The sequence below is a fragment of the Corythoichthys intestinalis genome, chromosome 21 (assembly GCF_030265065.1).
Source record: "Corythoichthys intestinalis isolate RoL2023-P3 chromosome 21, ASM3026506v1, whole genome shotgun sequence".
NCBI classification, from domain to species: Eukaryota; Metazoa; Chordata; class Actinopteri; order Syngnathiformes; family Syngnathidae; genus Corythoichthys; species Corythoichthys intestinalis.
In genome coordinates, this window is record NC_080415.1 from 36,950,682 (window position 1) to 36,973,683 (window position 23,002).

The 23,002-nt window shown below is 39.1% G+C and overlaps 1 protein-coding gene across 3 annotated transcripts in view; it reads right to left on the reverse strand.

Moving 5' to 3' along the window:
- Positions 1–8,496: 8,496 nt before the first annotated feature.
- spag9b (sperm associated antigen 9b) overlaps positions 8,497–23,002 on the reverse strand; it is a 67,882-nt gene continuing 53,376 nt past the window's right edge. For all 3 annotated transcript variants that reach the window (XM_057825767.1, XM_057825766.1, XM_057825765.1), the window contains 11 exons: positions 21,354–21,566; positions 21,181–21,292; positions 17,341–17,469; positions 17,180–17,260; positions 17,033–17,100; positions 16,808–16,956; positions 14,198–14,369; positions 14,008–14,121; positions 13,724–13,900; positions 13,485–13,616; positions 8,497–9,969 (listed from right to left, as the gene is read on the reverse strand). In XM_057825767.1, the coding sequence (XP_057681750.1) occupies positions 9,851–9,969; positions 13,485–13,616; positions 13,724–13,900; positions 14,008–14,121; positions 14,198–14,369; positions 16,808–16,956; positions 17,033–17,100; positions 17,180–17,260; positions 17,341–17,469; positions 21,181–21,292; positions 21,354–21,566 (1,466 nt within the window). In that variant the 3' untranslated portion in view covers positions 8,497–9,850. The remainder of the gene's footprint in view (positions 9,970–13,484; positions 13,617–13,723; positions 13,901–14,007; positions 14,122–14,197; positions 14,370–16,807; positions 16,957–17,032; positions 17,101–17,179; positions 17,261–17,340; positions 17,470–21,180; positions 21,293–21,353; positions 21,567–23,002) is intronic.

The window sequence follows — 23,002 nt, forward strand, 5'->3', positions numbered from 1 at the left end:
GCTTTAAGATGGCGGCTGTTTACTAACGCAACTAGTTTTCAATACTTCAATGTTGCTAACGCCCTCGAGGCTGTCATTTTGCATCTAGTTCTATATACATATATCATCTATATTCTACAGTAAAACGATGTTGACGTAGTTTGTAGCGGCTGTCAGCAGCAGTCAGGTATTCTTGTGTTTTTTATCCAGCGGCATGAGTTGAGCTAAAGCCGTGAGTTGAGCATTGGCATTACCCGGGTCTATGACAAGCATGAATTTTACTCTCGGGACGCAATGCGGTCCGTTTCTTATTGCGTGCCGAAGACCGCGCTGTGTATTAGTTCCGCTTTACTTGACATATTTCAATAATCGGAATTTGGATGTTTGTGAATCGTTCTCGAATCTTCCAAGGCCGAATCGCTCAAGGATGTAATGACGGCTGGGCATGTTGTACCGTGGTTCTAAGTGTTGGATGGTGCGTCTTTACTCACGAGAGATAATGGCTCGTCATCCAGAATGAATTCTTCGGCAATGACTCTTGTTATTCCCTGGGCTTTGGGACTGTCGAGTGCCAGTTTGTCACGCATAGCAAACGTTTCTGCCAGTGTTAGTTGCGTAGGACCTTTCTTTTTGTCTTCGGTTTTCTTAACATACTTCTTATATTGTTTGTGGTGGTATTTCGCTAAATGCTTGATTAGGTTGGTTGTATTAAAACTTCTTACAGCTTTACCACCACGCTTGACTTTATTGTGGCATATGTTGCACTCTGCCTCTTCGTCTTTGTCGTCCTTTAAGGTGAAATGATCCCACACAGCTGACATTTTTACCGATAAAGTCTCTCTGTAAATTGGGAGACGGTAATGTAAATGTAGTGTGTTGAAGGTGTGCCGTAAAATGCGGACCGGATTTTAGGGAAACCGAAGCAAAAACTGGAATGGATTATGTAAATCGGTGCGCTGGAAAACCCGGACCAGAGTTTTAAAAAAAAAAACTGGATCGGAAGTCTGGATCGGAATTTTTCCGTGTCGGCCAGAGGTTGCGCTAGACTTTTTCGTTGTCTGTCATTTTGACTGACAGGGTCATAAAAATCCGGTCATAATCTATTTTTACCCGTCACTTAAATTTTTAAAATGATGATAATGACATTGTGGTGACCATTTGTTTGGCATAATTCACCTTCCGTACTTGTGTGTCCATTTGGCCGAGCGCGTTACCGGCTACGACACAGTCACGTGACAGAGACACTTAAGAGCCGCGTGCGTTCCGGCTTAAATATGAATAGAGAGTTCACAGAGAGCAGCAGAGGTACAGCGGCTGGACACAGCAATTCGAGCTAACAAGACTCTTAACATTGCATACTGCTTCAACATATTCAATAGTATTTAGTTTCATTCATTTTAAATTAATATTCTGTCCGAACAAGCTTAACAGAGAATCCACACCGTGCCATCACACATCAAGCAGATGAATATGTAACTTTTTCTCCGCAGTGACAAAAACAGCTGACTGTGGCCCCAGTAGGTAGGCTACATTTGGAACAATGAAATTAACAGTTCACCTGCTATGGCCTGAACGGAGTCTTACACCTTCCTCCTGGTGCGCATGGACTTGAATTGCGTGCCCACTTGTGCAGTCCCCGTTTTTTCACCTCTTTTATCAACACCATCGTCGTTTTGGGGCTTTTTGAAGAAACTTCGGACACTCAGTTGCCTTGACATTTTTCAGAGTAAGGCCAACGACGTCATGCATCGAGAGAGACAATAGCTAATTAATATGCTCACTCGCCACCCTGTGGTTTGGGGTGTGAATTGCAACCTGTCAAAATGACAGATGGACTTCAGTTTTTTCCGTCACCGTTTTAAAAAATCGGTCAACGACGGAAAATATTCGGTTAATGCGACCCCTGGTGTCGGCTGATCCGATACCGATGCGCATTTTTTTTGCCCATATCGGCGTCCGATCCGATCCAAATATCGGATCGGGACATCTCTAGTTGAAAGATGGAGAATACACTGCCCTCCGGTGGCAGAGTTGGGTCTAACTGGACTGTCGCCTTGTATGACTCAGGAGCAGACTCAGACCTCTTACATGGATAAAGGATAGCTGAACTCTGGCCATAAGTTGTTTCAGCTAATATATGTTTTTGTGGGTGACAGCATATATTGGACACTGGTTTATATCGGTATCGGATTTCAGAGTTTGACAATATCGGGATATCGGTTAAAAAGTTATCATCATTATTATTGTCTTATCAATGCCCAGCGATAGGCTGGTAACCAATTTGCGGTGTACTCTGCCTAGTGACCATAGTTAGCTGGGATAGGCTCCTGCACCGTCGTGATGATACTTAGAAGATAATTTTAATATTTTTTAATAAAACTAGTGATTGTTTACTTCATTGAATTAACAACCTACTTTTTCCATTGTTGTACTTAACAAATGACAATGAAACGTGGCCCCTGAGCACCAAAGATTAGACATCACAATGTGTATTTTCCACTTTGAACAAGCCCAAAGCCAGCGCTCTTACAATCACGGGTCACTACATTCCATAACAGATCGGCTCACCGTGACGATGGCGTCCACAGCTGAGGGGTGAAATATGCCAGTGTGTGTCTGAATGACTTTGCAAAACTGGAATCCGCCTGCAATTTGGCACTCTCCTGTACACTTATCTCAACGGCTGTGAATGTTTGCTATGATACTGTATTGTGAGAAATTATATAACACAGTCCTGGCCAAAAGTATTGGCACCCCTGCAATTCTGTTAGATAATGCTCAATTTCTCCCAGAAAATGATTGCAATTACAAATGCTTTAATAGTAATAGCTTCATTTATGTTGCTTGTAATGAAAAAAACACTAAAGAGAATGAAAAAAAATAATCATCATTTTACAGAAAACTCCAAAAATGGGCCGGACAAAAATATTGGCACCCTCAGCCTAATACTTGGTAGCACAAGCTTTAGACAAAATAACTGCGAACAACCGCTCCCGGTATCCACCAATGAGTTTCTTTCAATGCTCTGCTGGAATTTTAGACCATTGTTCTTTGCCCAACTGCTCTAGGTCTCTGAGTGGTTGTTCGTAGAGTCCGCCCTGATTTAAATGGCCACACAGATGTGTCCGGAGGTCAGTTTGGTTGAAGCCTTTTTGTTATGTTGGGCCCAAGATATTTTGTTAAACTGTTTCTTTTGTGACTTTTATTTTCACCTAAGTTGAAACACCAGTCTCCTCATGTATGTTTGGTCCACTACAGCCACAGTGCCATAGGCTTTACACTTATTGATGACACTGCGCACGGTAGACACAGGAACATTCATGTCTTTGGAGATGGACTTGTAGCCTTGAGATCACAATTTTGCTTCTCAAGTCCTCAGACAGTTCTTTCGTGTTCTTTCTTTTCTCCATGCTCAATGTGGTACACAGGACCAGGAGTGGGAACCTCTTGGTACCTCACGATACGATACGATTTGCGATACAAAGCTCACGATAACGATGATCTGACGATATGGCGATACGACGATTATCGATACATTGGTCAGGAAATCATTCATCATCATCAATCATTCGTTCATTCGCTGCCGTCCCTCCCACTTCAAACGGAATGAACGTCTATGGCTGTCAGTGGCAGTCAATGCCAGGCAATTAGGTAATTTTGGGCCACTTAAGGTCTCACTGGAACAGCACAAAAAAAAGTTCCAGCATCATCACCTTGTCCATTGCAGATTCTTGACTCTTGACACCTTGTCCAATGCAGATTCTTGACAAGGTGATGATGCTGGAACTTTTGTTTGGTGCCGTTCCAGTGAGATTTACAAAGATGACTGCCTGAAGAAGACATCAAAGTTCCCTCAGTCCTTGATGATATGGGGCTGCATGTCAGGCAAAGGCACTGGGGAGACGGCTGTGGTTAAATCTTCAATAAATGCAAAGGTTTACATTGAAATTTTAGACAGCTTTCTTATCCCTTCAATTAAAAATATGTTTGTCATTTTCCAAGATGACAATGCATCATGCCACAGACCTAAAACTGTTCAAGCATTTCTTGGAGAAAGACTCATGCAGTGAATGTCATGGCCTGCAAATAGCCCTTGACACCTTTTTAAAACGATATCTCGATTCTTGGCAGGAGCATATCGATAACCTTTTGGGATACAAAGTATCACGATGTATCACCATTTCGATATATTGTCACACCCCTACACAGGACAGAGGTTGAGTCAACTTTAATCCATTTTAACTGGCTGCAAGTGTGATTGTTATTGCCACCACCTGTTATTTGCCACAGGTAAGTAACAGGTGCTGTTAATTACACAGATTAGAGAAGCATCACAATTTTTTTTAAAAGGGTGCCAATACTTCGTTCTAGTGCTGCAACGATTAATCGATTAACTCGAGTATTCGATTAGAAAAAAATATTCGAATTAAATTTTGCTGCCTAGAGTGTTCGTTTAGTTAAAGAGGGGTTGTAATGGTTTATTTGAAAGTGTTTGCATTGAGTTTTATTGATTTGGGTGGCTACACTGCCCTCTAGTCTGCCTCATTTCACATGGCTGAATCCAGCTGGTCAATGTTAAGACCGACATTAGCTAAGTTTTTGTTTGAGCTAATGTTTTCTAATGCATTCGGAATATGGTTTACAGGTATATTTCGCCATTTTCTGTTGGAATATGTGTCCGAACAATTTGCTAAGAGCATTATTTAAAAAAATAAATTAAAAAAAGTTAGCGTTTTATAGCATTTAAGCTAGCAGACCTTTGCTGTGTAAGTTAGCCAATTGTTCTTTTGTTGTACATAAATCCTTATTTTATTTAATTTTTATAACGTTTGAGGCTAAGCTCGGGTATTTTAATTTTTCATGTTCCTTATCCGATTACTCGATTATTCGAACTAACTAGTTCCTCGATTAATCGACTACTAAAATAATCGATAGCTGCAGCCCTACTTCGGTCCGGCCGATTTTTGAAGTTTTGTGTAAAATGATAATGATTATGAAAAAGAAAAAAAAAATCCATTCTCTTTTGTGTTTTTTCATTGCAAGCAAAAAAAATCTAGACATTACTACCAAAGCATTTGTGATTGTAATCATTTTCTGGGAAAAATTGAGCATTATCTGACAGAATTGCAGGGGTGCCAATACTTTTGGCCAGCACTGTACAACTCAATCCTGTCCCGAAGGATTAGCCATAATAGAACCATAATCACGGTTCAATTTGGCTGAAAGTGAAAGCTACAAGTCTCATTTTTACTCAACAAAAGGAAGCCGAGATGATGTAATGCCGCGCGTACGATTCGATGACATTGGACGGATGATGATTCACTTTATTCAGTTGACAGCTTGAGTGAGCCTCTTTAGTGTTATAGTGCGCACGTGGCAGTTTGGATGGGAACGTGGGACAAAAGCGCAAGGACGGTGGACGGGAGCGACAGCTGGATGTGTGGCTGCGGGCTATCTTACCACGATGGGTCCAGTGGGAGTTTAAGGAGGTTGGACTTGACTCATCTCACCCTTGGGCTCTCTCACTTCATTTTTCCTGTTGGCATCTTTGCAGCCATAAACTTGACAAGAGGGGAAAAAGGTGTTCAAGGAAGAGGGAGGACATGTGAGCAAGTGAAGCAATGTTAATTCATGGCGACTTCATCCATTAAAAAGAGACTTGTAGGTCTGTTTTCGTCCGATACGGGTGACGTCTAATGATAGTGGCGCTATCATACATTACATTACATTCAAGGAAATAAATTTATTTTTGAGTCACCCACATCATTGCTTTTGCACAGTCTGATCCCATTGCAAGCTGAGACAGCTCCAGCATTAAAAATGGTCTGTGGCAAATGCAAACTTTGTAGATGGATACATCATGCATGAATAAATAACATGGAAAGAGCCACGATGACATCGCAAATTGGTTTGCGGAATATACAGGTAAAACCAAATGTGCCATTTTGACCTTGAAGGGACAAATAAAAAATATATCAGTAGAGTTGTCATTTAAATATATACCGGTAATTATAAGGAAAATTTTTGTACTCAGGAGTCAACTGGCGATTAACAAAATACTACATCTAATTTAAAAATAATTCATCACTGCTGTGAATGGAATATTTCCTGTCAAAATTTTTATTAATAATAATGCATTAGATTGGATTTGTATAGTGCTTTTCTAGATACTCAAAGACACTATTTTGTATTGCATTATTCACTTACAGTAGGGCAAATAAGTATTTAGTCAACCACCAATTGTGCAAGTTTTCCTACTTCAAATGATTAGAGAGGCCGCTAATTGTCAACATGGGTAAACCTCAACCATGAGAGACAGAATGTGGTAAAAAAAAACAGAAAATCACATTGTTTGATTTATTAAGAGTTTATTTCCAAATTAGAGTGGAAAATAAGTATTTGGTCACCTACAAACAAGCAAGTTTTCTTGCTGTCAAAGGTCTAACTTCTTCTAACGAGGCTCCACTCGTTACCTGTATTAATGGCACTTGTTTTAACTCATCGGTATAAAAGACACATGTCCACAATCTCAGTCAGTCACACTCCAAACTCCACGCCAAGACCAAAGAGCTGTCGAAGGACACCAGAGACAAAATTCTACACCTGCACCAGGCTGGGAAGACTGAATTTGCAATAGGTAAAACGCTTAGTGTAAAGAAATCAACAGTGGGAGCATTTATTAGAAAATGGAAGACATACAAGACCACTGATAATCTCCCTCGATCTGGGGCTCCATGCCCGTGGCGTTAAAATGAGAACAAGAATGGTGAGCAAAAATCCCAGAACCACACGGGGAGACCTAGTGAATGACCTACAGAGAGCTGGGACCACAGTAACAAAGGCTACTATCAGTAACACAATGCGCCGCCAGCGACTCAAATCCTGCACTGCCAGACGTGTCCCCCTGCTGAAGCCAGTACACGTCCAGGCCCGTCTGCGGTTCGCTAGAGAGCATTTGGATGATCCAGAAGAGGACTGGGAGAATGTGTTATGGTCAGATGGTCAGAAACCAACATAGAACATTTTGGTAGAAACACAGGTTCTCGTGTTTGGAGGAGAAAAAATTCTGAATTGCATCCAAAGAACACCATACCCACTGTGAAGCATGGAGGTGGAAACCTCATGCTTTGGGGCTGTTTTTCTGCAAAGGGACCAGGACGACTGATCTGTGTAAAGGAAAGAATGAATGGGGCCATGTATCGAGAGATTTTGAGTGAAAATTTCCTTCCGTCAGCAAGGGCATTGAAGATGAGACGTGGCCGGGTCTTTCAGCATGACAATGATCCCAAACACACAGCCAGGGCAACAAAGGAGTGGCTTCGTAAGAAGCATTTCAAGGTCCTGGAGTGGCCTAGCCAGTCTCCAGATCTCAACCCCATAGAAAATCTGGAGGGATTTGAAAGTCCGTGTTGCCCAACGACAGCCCCAAAACATCACTGCTCTAGAGGAGATCTGCAAGGAGGAATGGGCCAAAATACCAGCAACAGTGTGTGAAAAGCTTGTGAAGACTTACAGAAAACGTTTGGCCTCCATTATTGCCAACAAAGAGTACATAATAAAGTATTGAGATGAACTTTTGGTATTGACCAAATACTTATTTTCCACCACGATTTGCAAATAAATTCTTTAAAAATCAAACAATGTGATTTTCTGTTTTTTTTCCCCACATTCTGTCTCATGGTTGAGGTTTACCCACGTTGACAATTACAGGCCTCATTAATATTTTCAAGTGGGAGAACTTGCACAATTAGTGGTTGACTAAATACTTATTTGCCCCACTGTTCATTCTAGCTATCATGTTTTTACATGATACCATGTTTTTACATAATTATCACATTTTTATATGATAATAATCATAATTTTACATGATAGTTATATTTTTAAATGAAACGTTTTTACATGCCAGTTATCAGGTTTTTATATTATAGTATGTAAAAATGTGATAGCTATCACACAAAAAAACGTTTTTTTGGGGGTGGCAGCAATATGCTTTGGTACAATACAACGTGATTAAATAGGAAATAGAAATTATGGCGACAAATAAATAGATAAAATGCTAAAATATATTGAGTATTTGAAGGGAATAGGCAGTTAGGAAAACACTGTCGTAAACAATAGCACTATTACCTCAGAATTAGAGGACTGAAATGCATTTTTGCATTTTGTCAATGTTTGCCTGTCAAGTAGAAAGTACGTGATGACAGTGAGACGCCACTTGCAGCTGGAAAATGAAAATGACATGAATTTTCATAGTCAACAGTGCTTTGATTCTACAAGTACAGTGCAAGTTTACAGTCTCTACAATAGAACACATTGCATCAATTTTAAAAATACATGCAATGCGTAAAAATACCACAAGATGGTAGTAATAATCCTTGGGAGCGTTATTGTCACAAACGAAACTTTTCTAAAGCAACCCCGCCACCTTGTGTTTATTTCGTGACTGACACGAGAATAAACCGAGTAGATCTTCCAATTCTCAAACCACTCTAGTAAATGGGGAATAAAAAAACTCACTCTGCCCACAAAATATTCTTTAATTGACCGTTAAAAAGAAATAAGGCGAGAGAGGAAGAGTATTGCTAACATGGAAGTTTCAGACAATCATTTTGCAGATAAATGCGGAGTGAAGACAAAATTCCTTGACTTTTTTTGAGAAAACCTATTGCTTGGTACACATCACGATTCACACCTCTCCCTGCAGATATTGTGCATAGCTCAGGTACATTTTTTTTCTTAACAGCAATACGCCATTGTCACATTTCAGACATACACGATGATTTGTATTTAATTTACATACGTACATTGTGAAGGCTCCATCATTGAAATAAATACTGAAATGGCTAAACTGTAGGCAGATACTTAAACTATTAAATACAAAACAAAACATTGCATGTCGCAATACAGAGGCCTGAAAACATTGGTAAGAAAGCCAAGCTGTAAAAGCCTATTCAAACAAAATATTTTTTTTTTCTATTGCTGTAAAAGGATGAGATGGATTTCCTCCCAAGTTTGGTTTCCTATCACACCGTGAAAATATTCCGCCTCCATTTGAAAACACCAGTCTAAAAATATATCTTATTTACAGCAAGATTTTTATGTTTTCCATTCAAAATATTCGCATTCTGTTACTTAAAGGCGCCACATTCTCATGTGACACGATTGTTAATTCAGCAAATGGCAAGCATTTATTAATAATCCTTTGGTAGCAAACGTAACATTCTTTCAAGCCAAATATTAATATTCAGTGTGAAAAGCCTAAGGCAGCTGAGGACTCTTTGAAAAATTATGCTGTAGCCATGTTGCAAAATACAGAAACCATCTTATTTCGATTACGTCTTTAAAACAAGATTCACCTAAAAGCTAAAATTCTGTCTTGTTTGCATACAAACACCACAGGACACAAAGTTGCCTAACATTGGTCAAACTCTCCATCAATATTGCTGAACATACATTTTTTCGTGTTTCTAGATCATTTTTAGCTGTCGGAAATCGACATTATTCAACCTGGTATTACTTACTGTATTTGGTTAGGCTCAGGAACTGTTGTCCTCAGCACAACAGTTGGGGTACAACATTCGCGTTCGTCCGTCAGTAGAGCTTTTTCAGTTCCGTGTCTAAAATGTCACACAAAAGGCACAAACTGGGGCTACCTGTACTCTGTTGCATATCCAAAATATATCATGTCATTATATTACCAGTTTGGGCTTATGAGTGTGAAGTAAAACAGCTGAAGAAATAAATAACTCTTAAGTACTAACTGAAAAATAGTTGGGCCAAAGAACCAAAAAAAAAAAAAAAAAAACATGTTCATGTTTGGTTTTGAAAACAAAGTGCTTGTGGCAGGCCTGCGGGGGTCCGAGGTCAGAGTTCATTCCCCGTTGTCTAGGACCTGCCAGACGATGAGGTGGCTGCGCTCAGCTATCGACTGGGGCGACTGAAGTTTCATGGGTGCCTCGTCTCCTTCATTCGATTCGCCCTCCTCATCTCCTGGAGATGCCAAAAAAAAAAAAAAAAAAGTTAGGTACAGAGCCCTCAAAGGGACATTGATAGAAATAAAATACATTTAAGCCACTGGGGTCAAACCGGTCCTCAAAGGGCCGCAGTGGGTACTGGATTTCATTCCAACCAAACGAGATGAATATCTTTTCACCAATCTGGTGTCTTACAAGTGTAATCAGTTGGAATGGAAAGATGAGACACAAGATGGATATATATTAGGGCTGTCAAACGATTAAAAATTTTAATCGAGTTAAATACAGCTTAAAAATTAATTAATCGTAATTAATCGCAATTAATCGCAATTCAAACCATCTATAAAATATGCCATATTTTTCTGTAAATTATATATATATTCTGTAAAATAAATTGTTGGAATGGAAAGATAAGACACAAGATGGATATATACATTCAACATTCGGTATATAAGGACTGTAGTGGGCATTTCACTCTACTGTCATTTAAATCTGTCTATGCTGTCCTCACTCCGAAGCGTCTACGTTTTCCAAAGCTAGACAGCTAGTGAACGACGCCTTAATAATCAGACTTCTTCCTTTTTCATCTGATCTATTAATAAAATGGCCTCAAACCATTGTCCTCTTTAGACCATCGTAAAACTACAAAAAAAAAAAGTACACAAGCATTGCATTAGCAACAACGTTAGCTTAGCACGCTATACAGGTTCACTAAACATAAACAAAAAGCGTCTCATACAAAAAATATAACATTTCGCTTACTAACATTATATGTACATTCTTTACAACAACCATACTTACGGAAAAATCTTGTCCAAGGATCATATAAGCACAACATTACAACGTAGGCGTCAGCCCGAGATGTCGTGCAGCCATATTGAACTGGCAAGAAAGCAATAAACCATGTCGCAAAGCGACCACAAGAGTTTGCTGTTAGACAGCACAAAAAACCTTGCTGTAAAACTTACCAAAAGGCAGAATACTGTCTGACATGGGACAGTGTGGGACATGTGCGTTAATTGCATCAAATATTTTAACGTGATTCATTTAAAAAATTAATTACTGCACGTTAACGCGATAATTTTGACAGCCCTAATATATATATCTCTCTCTCTCTCTCTCTCTCTCTCTCTCTATATATATATATATATATATATATATATATACACACACAGTATATATGGGGTATATATATGGGGTATATATGGGCCGATATATATGGCGGAAAACACTTAGGTGACTTGAAGTTCCGCTCTGAGACCCCCAATTTGGTCAAATATCAAAATTATTCTATATGCATGTGTGATACATCATTGGAAAGCTTAGAATCTCTATTTTCTGGGGGAAGAATATTTTTGAGCAGGAGGGCATTTAAAAAAAAAAAAAAAAAAATGTAAACAGCAAAACTAACTGGAGGTGAGAGCACGCGAGAGCTTAATTAAAGATGCCACAATTTTAATTAGATATTATCAAGTACTTACCTCTTTTCAATCCAAAAACTCCATGTAGCATGTATCCCCGAGTGTCAAGACACAGCTGTGAATGGGCACAGCCTGGTTTTTGGGGGATTTTATGGGTGTAACATTACTTTCTTTTTATGGCGAGGTTGAAATAAAAGCGGTTTGCACGTCTGTAAATGGGGGTTTCCAGGGTAAAACGAACCAAGTAAAAATAGTTCAGGGGCTTAAAGCGCCATGAATCTGCGATGGCAGCATATAGGCATATTGTTCTATCAAACACAACAGTTCTTTTGGCTTAAAATACAGCTGTTTATTTGAAAGTGGGGTGCAAGAGCAGAAACTGCTTTTTCAGCTGTGTCTGTGTTGCGCCATATATTTTTTTAATAAATGGTTTTAAGCACTTCAAATTAGGGCTGCAGCTATCGAATAGTTTAGTAATCGAGTAATCGACTGAAAATTCTATCGATTAATCGAGTAATTGGATAAAACAAATATATTTTTAGGTGAAGAGCAATTATAAATATACAAGAGAAAACAAGACATTTCATCTAATCTTGAACCATTTTCAGTCAATCAATGTCTTTATTTTCGATGAATATAGTTGAAAACAGCCAACAATTGCATCTCAGATGTAACTAGAATTTAAAAAAATACTAATTCACTGCTTTCACTCAAAAAACCATTAGATCTTGTTGAAAAAAAAAATATATATATATATATATATATATATATGCCTAAAAATGCCGTTACGCTTGATAACACACATCACTTAAAAGTTAGGATTTTTTTACCATGTGTTTCAGTTGAATTTCTATTTGTGTCAAACCAATTTGAAGTTCTAGTTAAGTTTTAAGTTAGTCTAAACTGTAAGTCCTGATAGGATTTTGAGTTTTTGCAGTGTTCAAAATAAATGTATAATACAGGCTGTATTGGAGCACATTAGGGACCAGTGCTCCTTGGTGTTTTATCCAGCAATGACTACTGAGCTAAAATTGATAGTTAGCATTACTGAGTTTTTATTTTACACCCTCATCACTCCACAACGCTATGTTATGTTAAAGCCTGTATGTAAGACACGATAGCCACGCATCGACAATGGTCATAATTAATAGAAACCCAGCAGGGCTAACGTTACGTGAGCTAAACGTTAATCTTATGTATTAGCGCTTAGCGCTCTACTGTTTTAAGATGGCGGCTGTTTACTAACGCTGCCCAGACGCGGCCGAGTCTGTCACTTCGCATCTAGTTCAACATACATGTGATCTCTATGAGACTCATCAGACGCTACCTACCCATCAACTAGCATCGTGCGGGCTAGTATTTAGCAACGTCGGCGTTGTTTGTTGCGGCTGTCGGCTGATGTAAGTTTTTTATTTATTTTTTTGCTTCTTCCTCTCCGCCCGTGACATCAGCGCGTTGTCCCGCATTTAAAGTAGTCCGAGCAAAACGTGATGCTTAGAGCTGTCAAAATAAACGATTACTCGAGGTGAATAAAATTACTCGGATCAGTTTTTAAACTAGAGTATTCGTTTCAGCTCTACTTAAAATATAATATTAATGATCAGTTTTAAACATGTTACTGTCCCCCCGACTGATTTTTAAAAAGGAATAACATAGAAAAATGCTTGTCTTTATGCAATGCTTCATTGAGTGAGTCCACTCAAATCCACTCACGCTGCTCATTTACACACACACACACACACACACACACACACACACACACACACACACAGAATGAGTTGCCACAGCACACTACTGCTAGTGTTTAACAAGCTAAACGACTCGGCGCCTTTGAACTCAGCGTTCCCAAGCTTCTCTGGCCAGATCAAAGCTTAAACACCTGTCAATCATCATTAACTTTAACAACTCCAGCTGCCTGCTGAGCAAGAAAAGCAGCAGGATGGCGAGTGAGAGGCTGTACGTGATCGAATCTGGACATCCCTGTAAAATACTGCATTTACTCATTTATTTTTTAATTGACAAAAAAACATCTGCAATGGACTGAGGGCGCGAAGTAGCAAAGGATCCCTGTATGTCGTCTCTAAATCTTTCAGCAGGCCCGCAAACTCACCCATCCTGAAGTCAATGTAGCCTTCTCCCCCACTCATCACCAACATGGACTTGGTTCCACCGTTTGGTGTAGTTTCTGAGCTCTTGTCACCTGGTGTATCGCCACAGCTTGATGTAGATGGAAGGGTATGACCTGAAACATCAACACACAACTGACTGGACAACCACGATTTTGACGGGACGTTGTGTCAAACATAGATATATGCATGCTTGATGGCACCATGTAGGTGTTTTGTTTACCTGGGACGGCAGTGAAGAACTTTACAGCATCGCGGTGTCCATGGAAACAGAGCTGGGCATGGGCCATGGAGCAATATGGAACAAATGTGCCTGCTGCAACTTTGTCACTGCTCTCATCACCGTAGACGTGAATTGCACTTCCTGGTTTGCTACCATCTCCTTTGGGTAGCATGTTAGCTTTTTAAATTAATAAAACAACTTGAATTATTATGATTACTTAAACGGTGATACATAATGAAATCAGGCAGTGTTTTTGTGTCTATCACTTTAAAATAAAGACTCACTCTCTGCTAGAGGGATTGAAATGATCACTCCATTGCCAGTACCGATCCACAGACGATTACATGACACCATGAGAGCCGTGATGCGCACAAATGAGAAGCCCAGTTTCCCCGTGCCTGACAAAAGTGCATAAATCATGATATTAAAATACAATAGCACATAAATTTAGCACATTTAAGATGGTGAACCAACCCAACATCTTGCTGACATATGGCTCAATGTCCACATCTTGCAGGTGCTGGAAAGTGTGGGCGTGGAAGAGCCTAAGCGTGGAGTCCAGTCTTATAGACACCCAGATGCCGTCACCATCCCATGCCAACTGACGCACCTGGCTCTCCTTACGGGGGTGTGCGTCAAATGACTTCTGCGTGGTCAACATACAATATCAGTGTGCAGTTTTGGATTTTGTTAGTATGAAGTAGAATGTTAATTCATTTTTGAAAAATCAGTCATTTCTTCTAAAAGAAAAAAGTCAATGCTGGTTATTAGCTTAAAGGTACTATTCGGATTTTTGGGTGATCATTTAAGATACTTTTCTAGTTCATGCATGCTCCCTCAATCAATGCCCTGATGAGTACACAGAGCCATGACATTTTAACTTAAACTGCCCCAAAAAGTAATTTTTCACACCAAGCCACCACCCAGTCACCGCTTGGCAAAAACACTTTTCAAACCCACTTTCATAACCCGCTTAAGACTTGCTACTAACAGTTAGCGTGTGACAAAATATCGAAATGGTGATAAATCGCTATACTTTGTCCTGATAAGCTCCTGCCAAGAATCAATATATCGTTTAAAAAAGGTGTCACTGTCTTTCTGTTCATTTTAGGGCATTTACTTCCCATGATGCTTGAGTCACTGCCTACTCATTTGGGGAGAGTCACTTTCAAATTACATGAGATTACAAAATAAAATTCCAGAGTATTTCTTCAAAGTATGCAGAATTGCACTTTCATTTAAAAATAAATTAAAATACCTGAGCTTAGCCTCAAACGTTATAAAAAAATAAATAAATAAATGAGGATCCAAGCACAACAAAATTGGCCAACTGGCATAGCAAAAGTCCGCTAGCTTAAATGCTATAAAACGCTAACGTTTTATCACAATGCTCTTAACAAATCGTTCACACGTTCCCACCAAAAAAACGGCTAAATACACATATGAACTAGGGCTGTCAAACGATTAAAATTTTTAATCGAGTTAATCACAGCTTAAAAATTGATTCATCGTAATTCATCGCAATTCAAACCATCTCTAAAATATGCCATATTTTTCTGTTGAATTATTGTTGGAATGGAAAGATAAGACAAGACGGATGTATACATTCAACATACTGTACATAAGTGCTGTATTTGTTTATTATAACAATAAATCAACAAGATGGCATTAACATTATAAACATTCTTTCTCTGAAAGGGATCCATGGATAGAAAGACTTGTAATTCTTAAAAGATAAATGTGAGTACAAGTTACAGTAATTTTGATAGTTTGTATATTGTGACTAAATATTGCCATCTAGTGTATTTGTTGAGCTAAACGAAATGTTTGAATAGCATTTGACCGAAGTCTGAGTATTATTTTGCATAGCTATTTTGATTGGGAATGCCAGTTCTCTTTGCAATATGCGCTTTTCTTTTTGTGAACGTTTTTTTTTTTTTTTTGACAAAGAGAAATAGGAAGATTATTTTTTGTTCTTTTCACTAAATGATTTCAGTAAGTGCTTTCACTATTCTTAACTGCCCAAATGCTTGATGGAAAGTTGGGCAACCATGACTGTCAGTGGTGGCTGCAAATGGTATATCTTCTCTGCATTGTGTACAATACAGGGTGTTAAGAAAAACCTAATCTCCTGTCATTCTTCCCCATATCGCGCGCCAAAATAGTTATAATTGTTGTGGAAGAGATGCCAAGGCTTATACCAATAAATAGCGCAGCTCCAATGAAAGCCTGTGTCTACTCTATTCGCTTATCTCTGCCTCTAAGCTCTCAATATAAATAAAACGGCGCAATTGTAGTCTGTTCGCGGCAATGCGTGAGTGGGTCGTTCCACGCATGCGTTAAATATTTTAACGTGAATAATTAAAAAACGTAATTACCGCCCATTACCGCGAGAATTTTGACAGCCCTACTTTAAACTAAATTACGAATGTATAACAAACATTATCTCAAACAAACACTTGCCTTATGTTGATAACAGGGAGCAGTGTGTTAAACGAGTCATGTCATATTCACTGTTGTCACTAGAGGGCAGTGTATCTACCCAAAGTAATAAAACAATGCAAACACTTTCAAAACAAACAATTATTAAGCCACATATTCACTGTTGTCACGAGCGGGCAGTGGATCCACCCAAATCAATAAAACTAAATGCAAACACTTTCAAAACAAACCATTATTAAGCCACATATTCACTGTTGCCACAAGAGGGCAGTGTATCCACACAAAAAAAACTAAATGCAAACATTTTCATAACCATTGCAACACTACTTACTTACTTACACTACTTAAATGAATATTCAAAGCAGAAAAATTTGATTCGCATTTTTTCCCTAATTGAATTACTCCTTGTATCGCAAATCGTATCATATCGTGAGCTACCCAAAGGTTCCCACCCCTGCTAACAGTACACAATAACATTTGCTATTTTTATATTTTTGTTGGGCCAAACGCTTATTGCTCGATCTTAACATAAGCGGTTACACTTCATGCCGTAGGTGTCAATCGTGGGTAAAAAAGTGACAAACTCTATATAGTGCCTTTAAAGACTTTCAGTCACCCAAAATGTGACTTATGTTTCTTTACCTCTATCTTCATTGCTTTGGGGTGCACCACAAAGATCTTGTTCCTGAAACCACACCACACCTTATCATGTACCACCGTCATGCAGCGGACGGAGTGGTTGGGTTTTCCCAAGTCGAGCAGGTGGTAGTTGGTCAGATCCCATTGTCCATCTGACAACAAAACAACGGAGGAAAACTTATTTTAACCTCAAGTCGATCATAGCAGTGGAATTTTATATCCACTCACCGACTCCGCGATGGAAGATAGCTAACGTGCCGTCCGACAGTCCCACTAGGACACGACCTTTGACGTGTCTGAGGCAGAAACGACAAGTCAAAAGTCACACTGGCACAGCTTTCGTGAGCAAAGGACCAGCTACGGATATAAACTTACACGATGCCGAGTACGGAGTCTTTCAATTTTATGGAATGAAGACATTTCTTCCACTGTGCCACGGATGAATGGACATACACACTGGAAAAATAATGATCACACGGATTGAATTCCCACTCACCAATCAGAATTTGAAGAGAACGTAAACAAATGATACTCACCATCCATTCTGTGCCCCGAGCCACATCGTAGGCAAGACGCTACTCATCTTTTGTGCGTCTTCTCTCATCAGATTCTGCTCTTCGGCAGTAGAGTTACAACTTTTGCCATCTTTCACCAGTTCACACTCTCTAATAACCCAGGAAATCACACTCACTGTCAAATCCTGTGGGAGTTCAGTTACTCTCTACTTTTTGACAGGGTATCAGACACGGAAATGCAGCAAAATTGGGAATTTTATATTTAAGATTAATTCTGGATAGCCATGAATCTGCCAGGATCCCTTGGCCCTAGGAAGGGTGGTGCTGCCTGCATTAAAGTCAGTACTTCTCCAAAAATTCTATACCGATATGAAACCGATGTGCACAAGAAAAAGAAAAAGCATTGTGATGGCCCACTGGATGTTTTACTAATGATAATACTGACATAAATCCTAAGCATCTTAGTTTGGCGACTTCTAATGGTCAATAAGCATAACTGCCATCAGCCCTTGTACAAAAGCAAATGGTTCCAACATTCACTTTGAGGGCGACATGCATATTAGCCCGAAAAACGATAATGAAAAACTGATGTTGATATTATCCGTTTTATTATCATTTTAATATGCTTTTAGGGGCTGATATTATTAGGCATCTCTAGTACATATACCATTAGGGGTGTGCCATCTTAGGCACCCCACGATTCGATTCGATTATTGAACAATCATTGTATTAATCATTCTCACGATTATCAATGCATCATACATTACCAATTAATAAAGTAGCCAAACAAATGTATGTGTAGGGCTGCAGCTATCGAATATTTTAGTAATCGAGTAATCGACTGAAAATTCTATCGATTAATCGAGTAATCGGATAAAACAAATATATTTTTAGGTGAAGAGCAATTATAGATATACATGAGAAAACAAGACATTTTATCATTTTCAGTCAATCAATGTCTCTATTTTTTATGTATATTGTTGAAAACAGCCAACAATTGCATCTCAGATGTAACTAGAATTTAAAAAAAAATAAAAAAAAGACTAATTCACTGCTTTCACTCAAAAAACCTTTAGATTTAAAAAAAATGCCTTTACGCTTGATAACACACATCACTTAAAAGTTAGGATTTTTTCCCACGTGTTTCAATTGAATTTCTATTTGTGTCAAGCCATTTTTAAGTTCTAGTTAAGTTTTAAGTTAGTCTAAAGTGTAAGTCCTGATAGGATTTTGAGTTTTTGCACTGTTCAAAATAAATGTATGATACAGGCTGTATTGGAGCACATTAGGGACTAGTGCTACTTGGTGTTTTATCCAGCAATGACTACTGAGCTAAAATTGATAGTTAGCATTATTGAGTTTTTATTTGACACCCTCATCACTCCACAACGCTATTAAAGCCTGTATGTAAGACACGTTAGCGACGCATCGAAAGTGGTCTTAATTAATTGAAACCTAGCCCTCCGCAGGGCTAACGTAAGGTGAGCTAGTAGTGACAGTAACGTTAATCTTATATATTAGCACTTAGCGCTCTTTATTAGCGCTTAGCGCTCTACTGCTTTAAGATGGCGGCTGTTTGCTAACGCTGCCCAGACGCGGCCTCGTCTGTCATTGTGCATCTAGTTCAACATACAAGTGATCTCTATGAGACTCATCAGATGCTACCTGCAACGTAGCATGTGCGGGCTAGTATTTAGCAACGTCGGCGTCATTTGTAGCGGTTGTCGGCTGCAGTAAGTTTTTTTTTTTTTTTTTTTTTGCTTCTTCCTCTACGCACGTGACATCAGCGCGTTGTCCCGCATTAAAAGTAGTCCGAGCAAAACGTGATGCTTAGAGCTGTCAAAATAAACGATTACTCGAGGTGAATAAAATTAGTCGGATCAGTTTTTAAACTCGAGTTACTCGAGTTGCTCGAGTATTCGTTTCAGCTCAATGTATGTCCATTATTTATTTCAAATAATAATGATTCAACAGGAATGATGGAAACATGGCCACACAACAAAAAGCTGCCCTTAAACTTCTGTTTTTTTAAACAACAAAAATGCAAATATTAGTATTAATTTCTATGCCACAGTAAGGGACTTTCTGAATTTAGCAAAAAGTTCAACAACAAGGTAACTGGCTTTGAGGGCTTTCTCCTTTACCTTTGTAGTTTTTCTCAAAAAAGTTGCCTGTTTCTCTGTGTTTTCACAAAGGCCAACAAAATAGTCCATCGACTTGTTTTGAAGCGACGGGTGTTTCGTTTGGAGATGACGTTTAAGTTTGTTTGGCATCATGGGGCTGTTGGGTAGCTGCTCGTGTCGCGTTCAAGAACTGCTCTGATTTCTAGCCATCGGCCACCTTGCTGTCCTCGACAATGTGTTGGAATGAAACACAGGGGGAGGATTAACGGTCGTCACATATGGATAAAATAGAACACTTTCGTGTATATCGAGACTTGATGAGTCTAATCCAATGACGTACAGTAGACGTGCTGGGGTCCACATTGTCGCGGACAGCAAGGTGGCTAGAAATCCGAGCAGTTCTTGAACGCGACAAGAGCAATACCTCCCTCATTTGCACACAACTGAAACCTTCTACCTAGTCCTTCCTTCCTTGCTTCCGTCTGCAACTCCGCCCGACGACGTAAAAAAAAAAAAATTTTTTTTTTAAATGCGATATTGGATAATTTCTCGCGGCACACTAGACCGGTTGAAAAAAACTGTGATATTGGGACCTATAGTAGACACTGCAAAAAGACATTCAGTAAATTCTGTACAAAATCAGGGCAGCAGTTTCACTGTTTGTCAGACTAATCTGCTTCCGTTCCATATTGTGGTTGATTGATCATTTTTGCAAAGCAGATTAAGAGCGGCGGTGCAACACTAGTGGAACATTGACTAGGGTGGATGTTAATCGCACTAAAAGCATAGCTACATGTGTAAATCTCTCTCATCATGTAAATCTCAAAATAAACTATCGAGGAGGTGATGAGTAAACTTTTCCATCACTTCTACGTTTGGGTGACCAAACGTCCTATTTTGCCCAGACAAGTCCTACTTTCACGTAGTATCCTCGTCGTCCGGGCGGGTTTTATAAATTCATAAAAATGACCGGTTTTTATGATTTTTCACGGGACCAATTTGAAGAGAATCCCTCCGGCCGCTAGGTGGCAGCAGTTGAGATGGCTCTTACTAGAAGGGAGGGAAGGAGTAGTTCTTCTTGTTTTTGTTGGCAGTTTACCCCTATCATGAGGCATTACCGCCATCTACTGGGTTGACGATTTGGCCACAATGCCTGCCCAGTTGTTAAGTTTTTTACGATAAATACGTATATAATGGCAACTGTTGACTTCTGTCGGAGCTTTGACTGTAAAATCCCGTTTGGTGTCGCATCGTTGCGCTGCCGATGATTGTAAACTTTTATAGCAAAGTTTGATTTTTGCCTCAGCTAACTATCAGTAAGCTAAATCACGCTATGCATTATGGGAAACGTAGTTTTGAACTGCTACGTTTGGATTCTTGTTTGTGTGCAATCTAAAACATTGAATGAGAATATCAATTGAATGGGAATAACAATTTGTCAAAGACAATTGTCGCTATAGTAATTTATAAAATGTTTAGTTGGCACATAGCCTACTGTGTGTATGTTTATTGACTGGACTACATTTCCATGGGTCTGCATTTTTTATAGTCATTTATTTTATTTTATTTTTTTAATGCATTTTTCCATCCAGAGTGAGGGGGCACACTTTAAATATATTAAACTGATATAGGCATCTTTGAGTGAACTTTGAGTAAAATTCAAGTATCTTGAGGCCGGGCTGAGTGTCCTCTTTTTTAAAAATCAAAATATGGTCACCCTATTCTACGTAATAGTTACCTTTCAGAGTAGTTAGCAGAAGATTCTGCTGTTTGCTGCAGCCCCAACGGATCAGTGAAGACATGTTCACTGTATGCTCCTGTATGACTGCTTTCACTCTCCTCAGTGGCTTCTACAACCAGTCACACCGTTAGTATTAAGCAGCGGGCATTGAAAAACCTTCATTGTCTTACCCGCCTCTCCATTTTCTTTTCCTGCACTATCGGCTGTCTGGGGGATAGCTGTTGCCCCCTCGGCTATACAGCCTACAACAGTAATGCCTCCGAGCACGCCGTCGCTGCCTGTTGTGTTACTACTGCTGTCGGACGAACAGGCCGTTTCCACTGGTGCAGACTCCGAACTCAAGGTTAGCTCCTCACCTGCTGGATAGTCTGTTTCCCTCGCACCTGACCAATAAAATATAGTAGCTGTTCCTCAAACATAAAAAAAAAATACAGTATGGAACTATCTTCATGACACTACTAAAAAAAATAATAAATGAGGATCTCAGTACAACATACAAACAATTGGCTAACTTGCACAGCAAAGGTTTGTTAGCTTAAGTGCTATAAAATGCTAATGTTTTCTGTTTTTAAAATACTCAATCGTTCAAACACGTTACCACAAAAAACAGCTAAATATACCTATTAACTAAATCACAAATGCATAAGAAAACAGCTTATCAGCTTATGTTGGTCTTAACCGGGAGCAGCTGGACTCAGCCATAGTAAAGCAACACTAGGTAACTTTTCAGTTTTAGTCGATTTTAGCGACGGCGGTGGACAAAAGCGGTAGTTTTTTGCCTTAAGGAAGACTGCGTCTCCCAGGAGGACCAGCGCACCCCTGCACAGTGTCATAAAATCATGATCTCCTGGTTGCCTGCTGATGAATTAAACAACATTTCTGTTTCCAGCAACTGTGTGAAGGATGACTAGTAATAAGGTAATGAATCCAGTTGTGGCGAAAAAATAGCATATGACTGTTAGCAACCGTGTGGCTAACCCCCCTCCCTAACCGAACTCAAGATATAAAAGAGTTGTAAGTCACCATATCATCACAAATGTTATGAAAATATTTCATAAATGTTGAAAAGTTAACTAGTGTTGCTTTAAATTAGTTATGTCATATTCACTGTTGCCACTAGAGGGCAGTGTATCCACCCAAATCAATAAAACGAAATTCAAACACTTTCAAAACAAACCATTACAATGCCACTCTAATTAAACAAATAGTCGAAGCAGCAAAATTTGATTCTAAGCTTTTTTTCTTATCAAATTTATTTTTTATCGTATCACAAGCACAAGTGTGACCCAGGATTTGCACACATGCTAACTCAAAAACTACTGGCACGGTGCTCCAATGCACCCCACTTTGTTTTATTTAGACGTTTTGTGTATCGATTTGTGCTTAAATTAAACAAATTTGAGTCGCGAACTTGTGTCTCGATCCACCTTAAATATAAACGAGCATGAGCTGCTGACAATAAGCTACATTGCCCTCTGCTGGCAATTTCCTAACCTACAGCAGGCTGCCCTCTACCGGCTAATTATTCTGCAGTTAACAATGTTTTCGGATGTTCAACTGCTCATGACTAAAAACAAAACCGAGTAGAAATGAACTTTTCTTTATGATGAAAATTGGGAAATTTTCTTTTCATAGATTCTGTGTTCATGAAGCCATACAACAATATTCTGTGGCACTTCAAGGAAGGGGCTGTCATGTGGCAGGACGTTTGGTAGTGAATGAGTTAATCAGCTCTGATACAAAAAAAAAAAAAAAATTTTTTTTTAATCAGGCTTCAAGGATCAATAGATACTGGTCGATGCCACATAACTATCAAGTT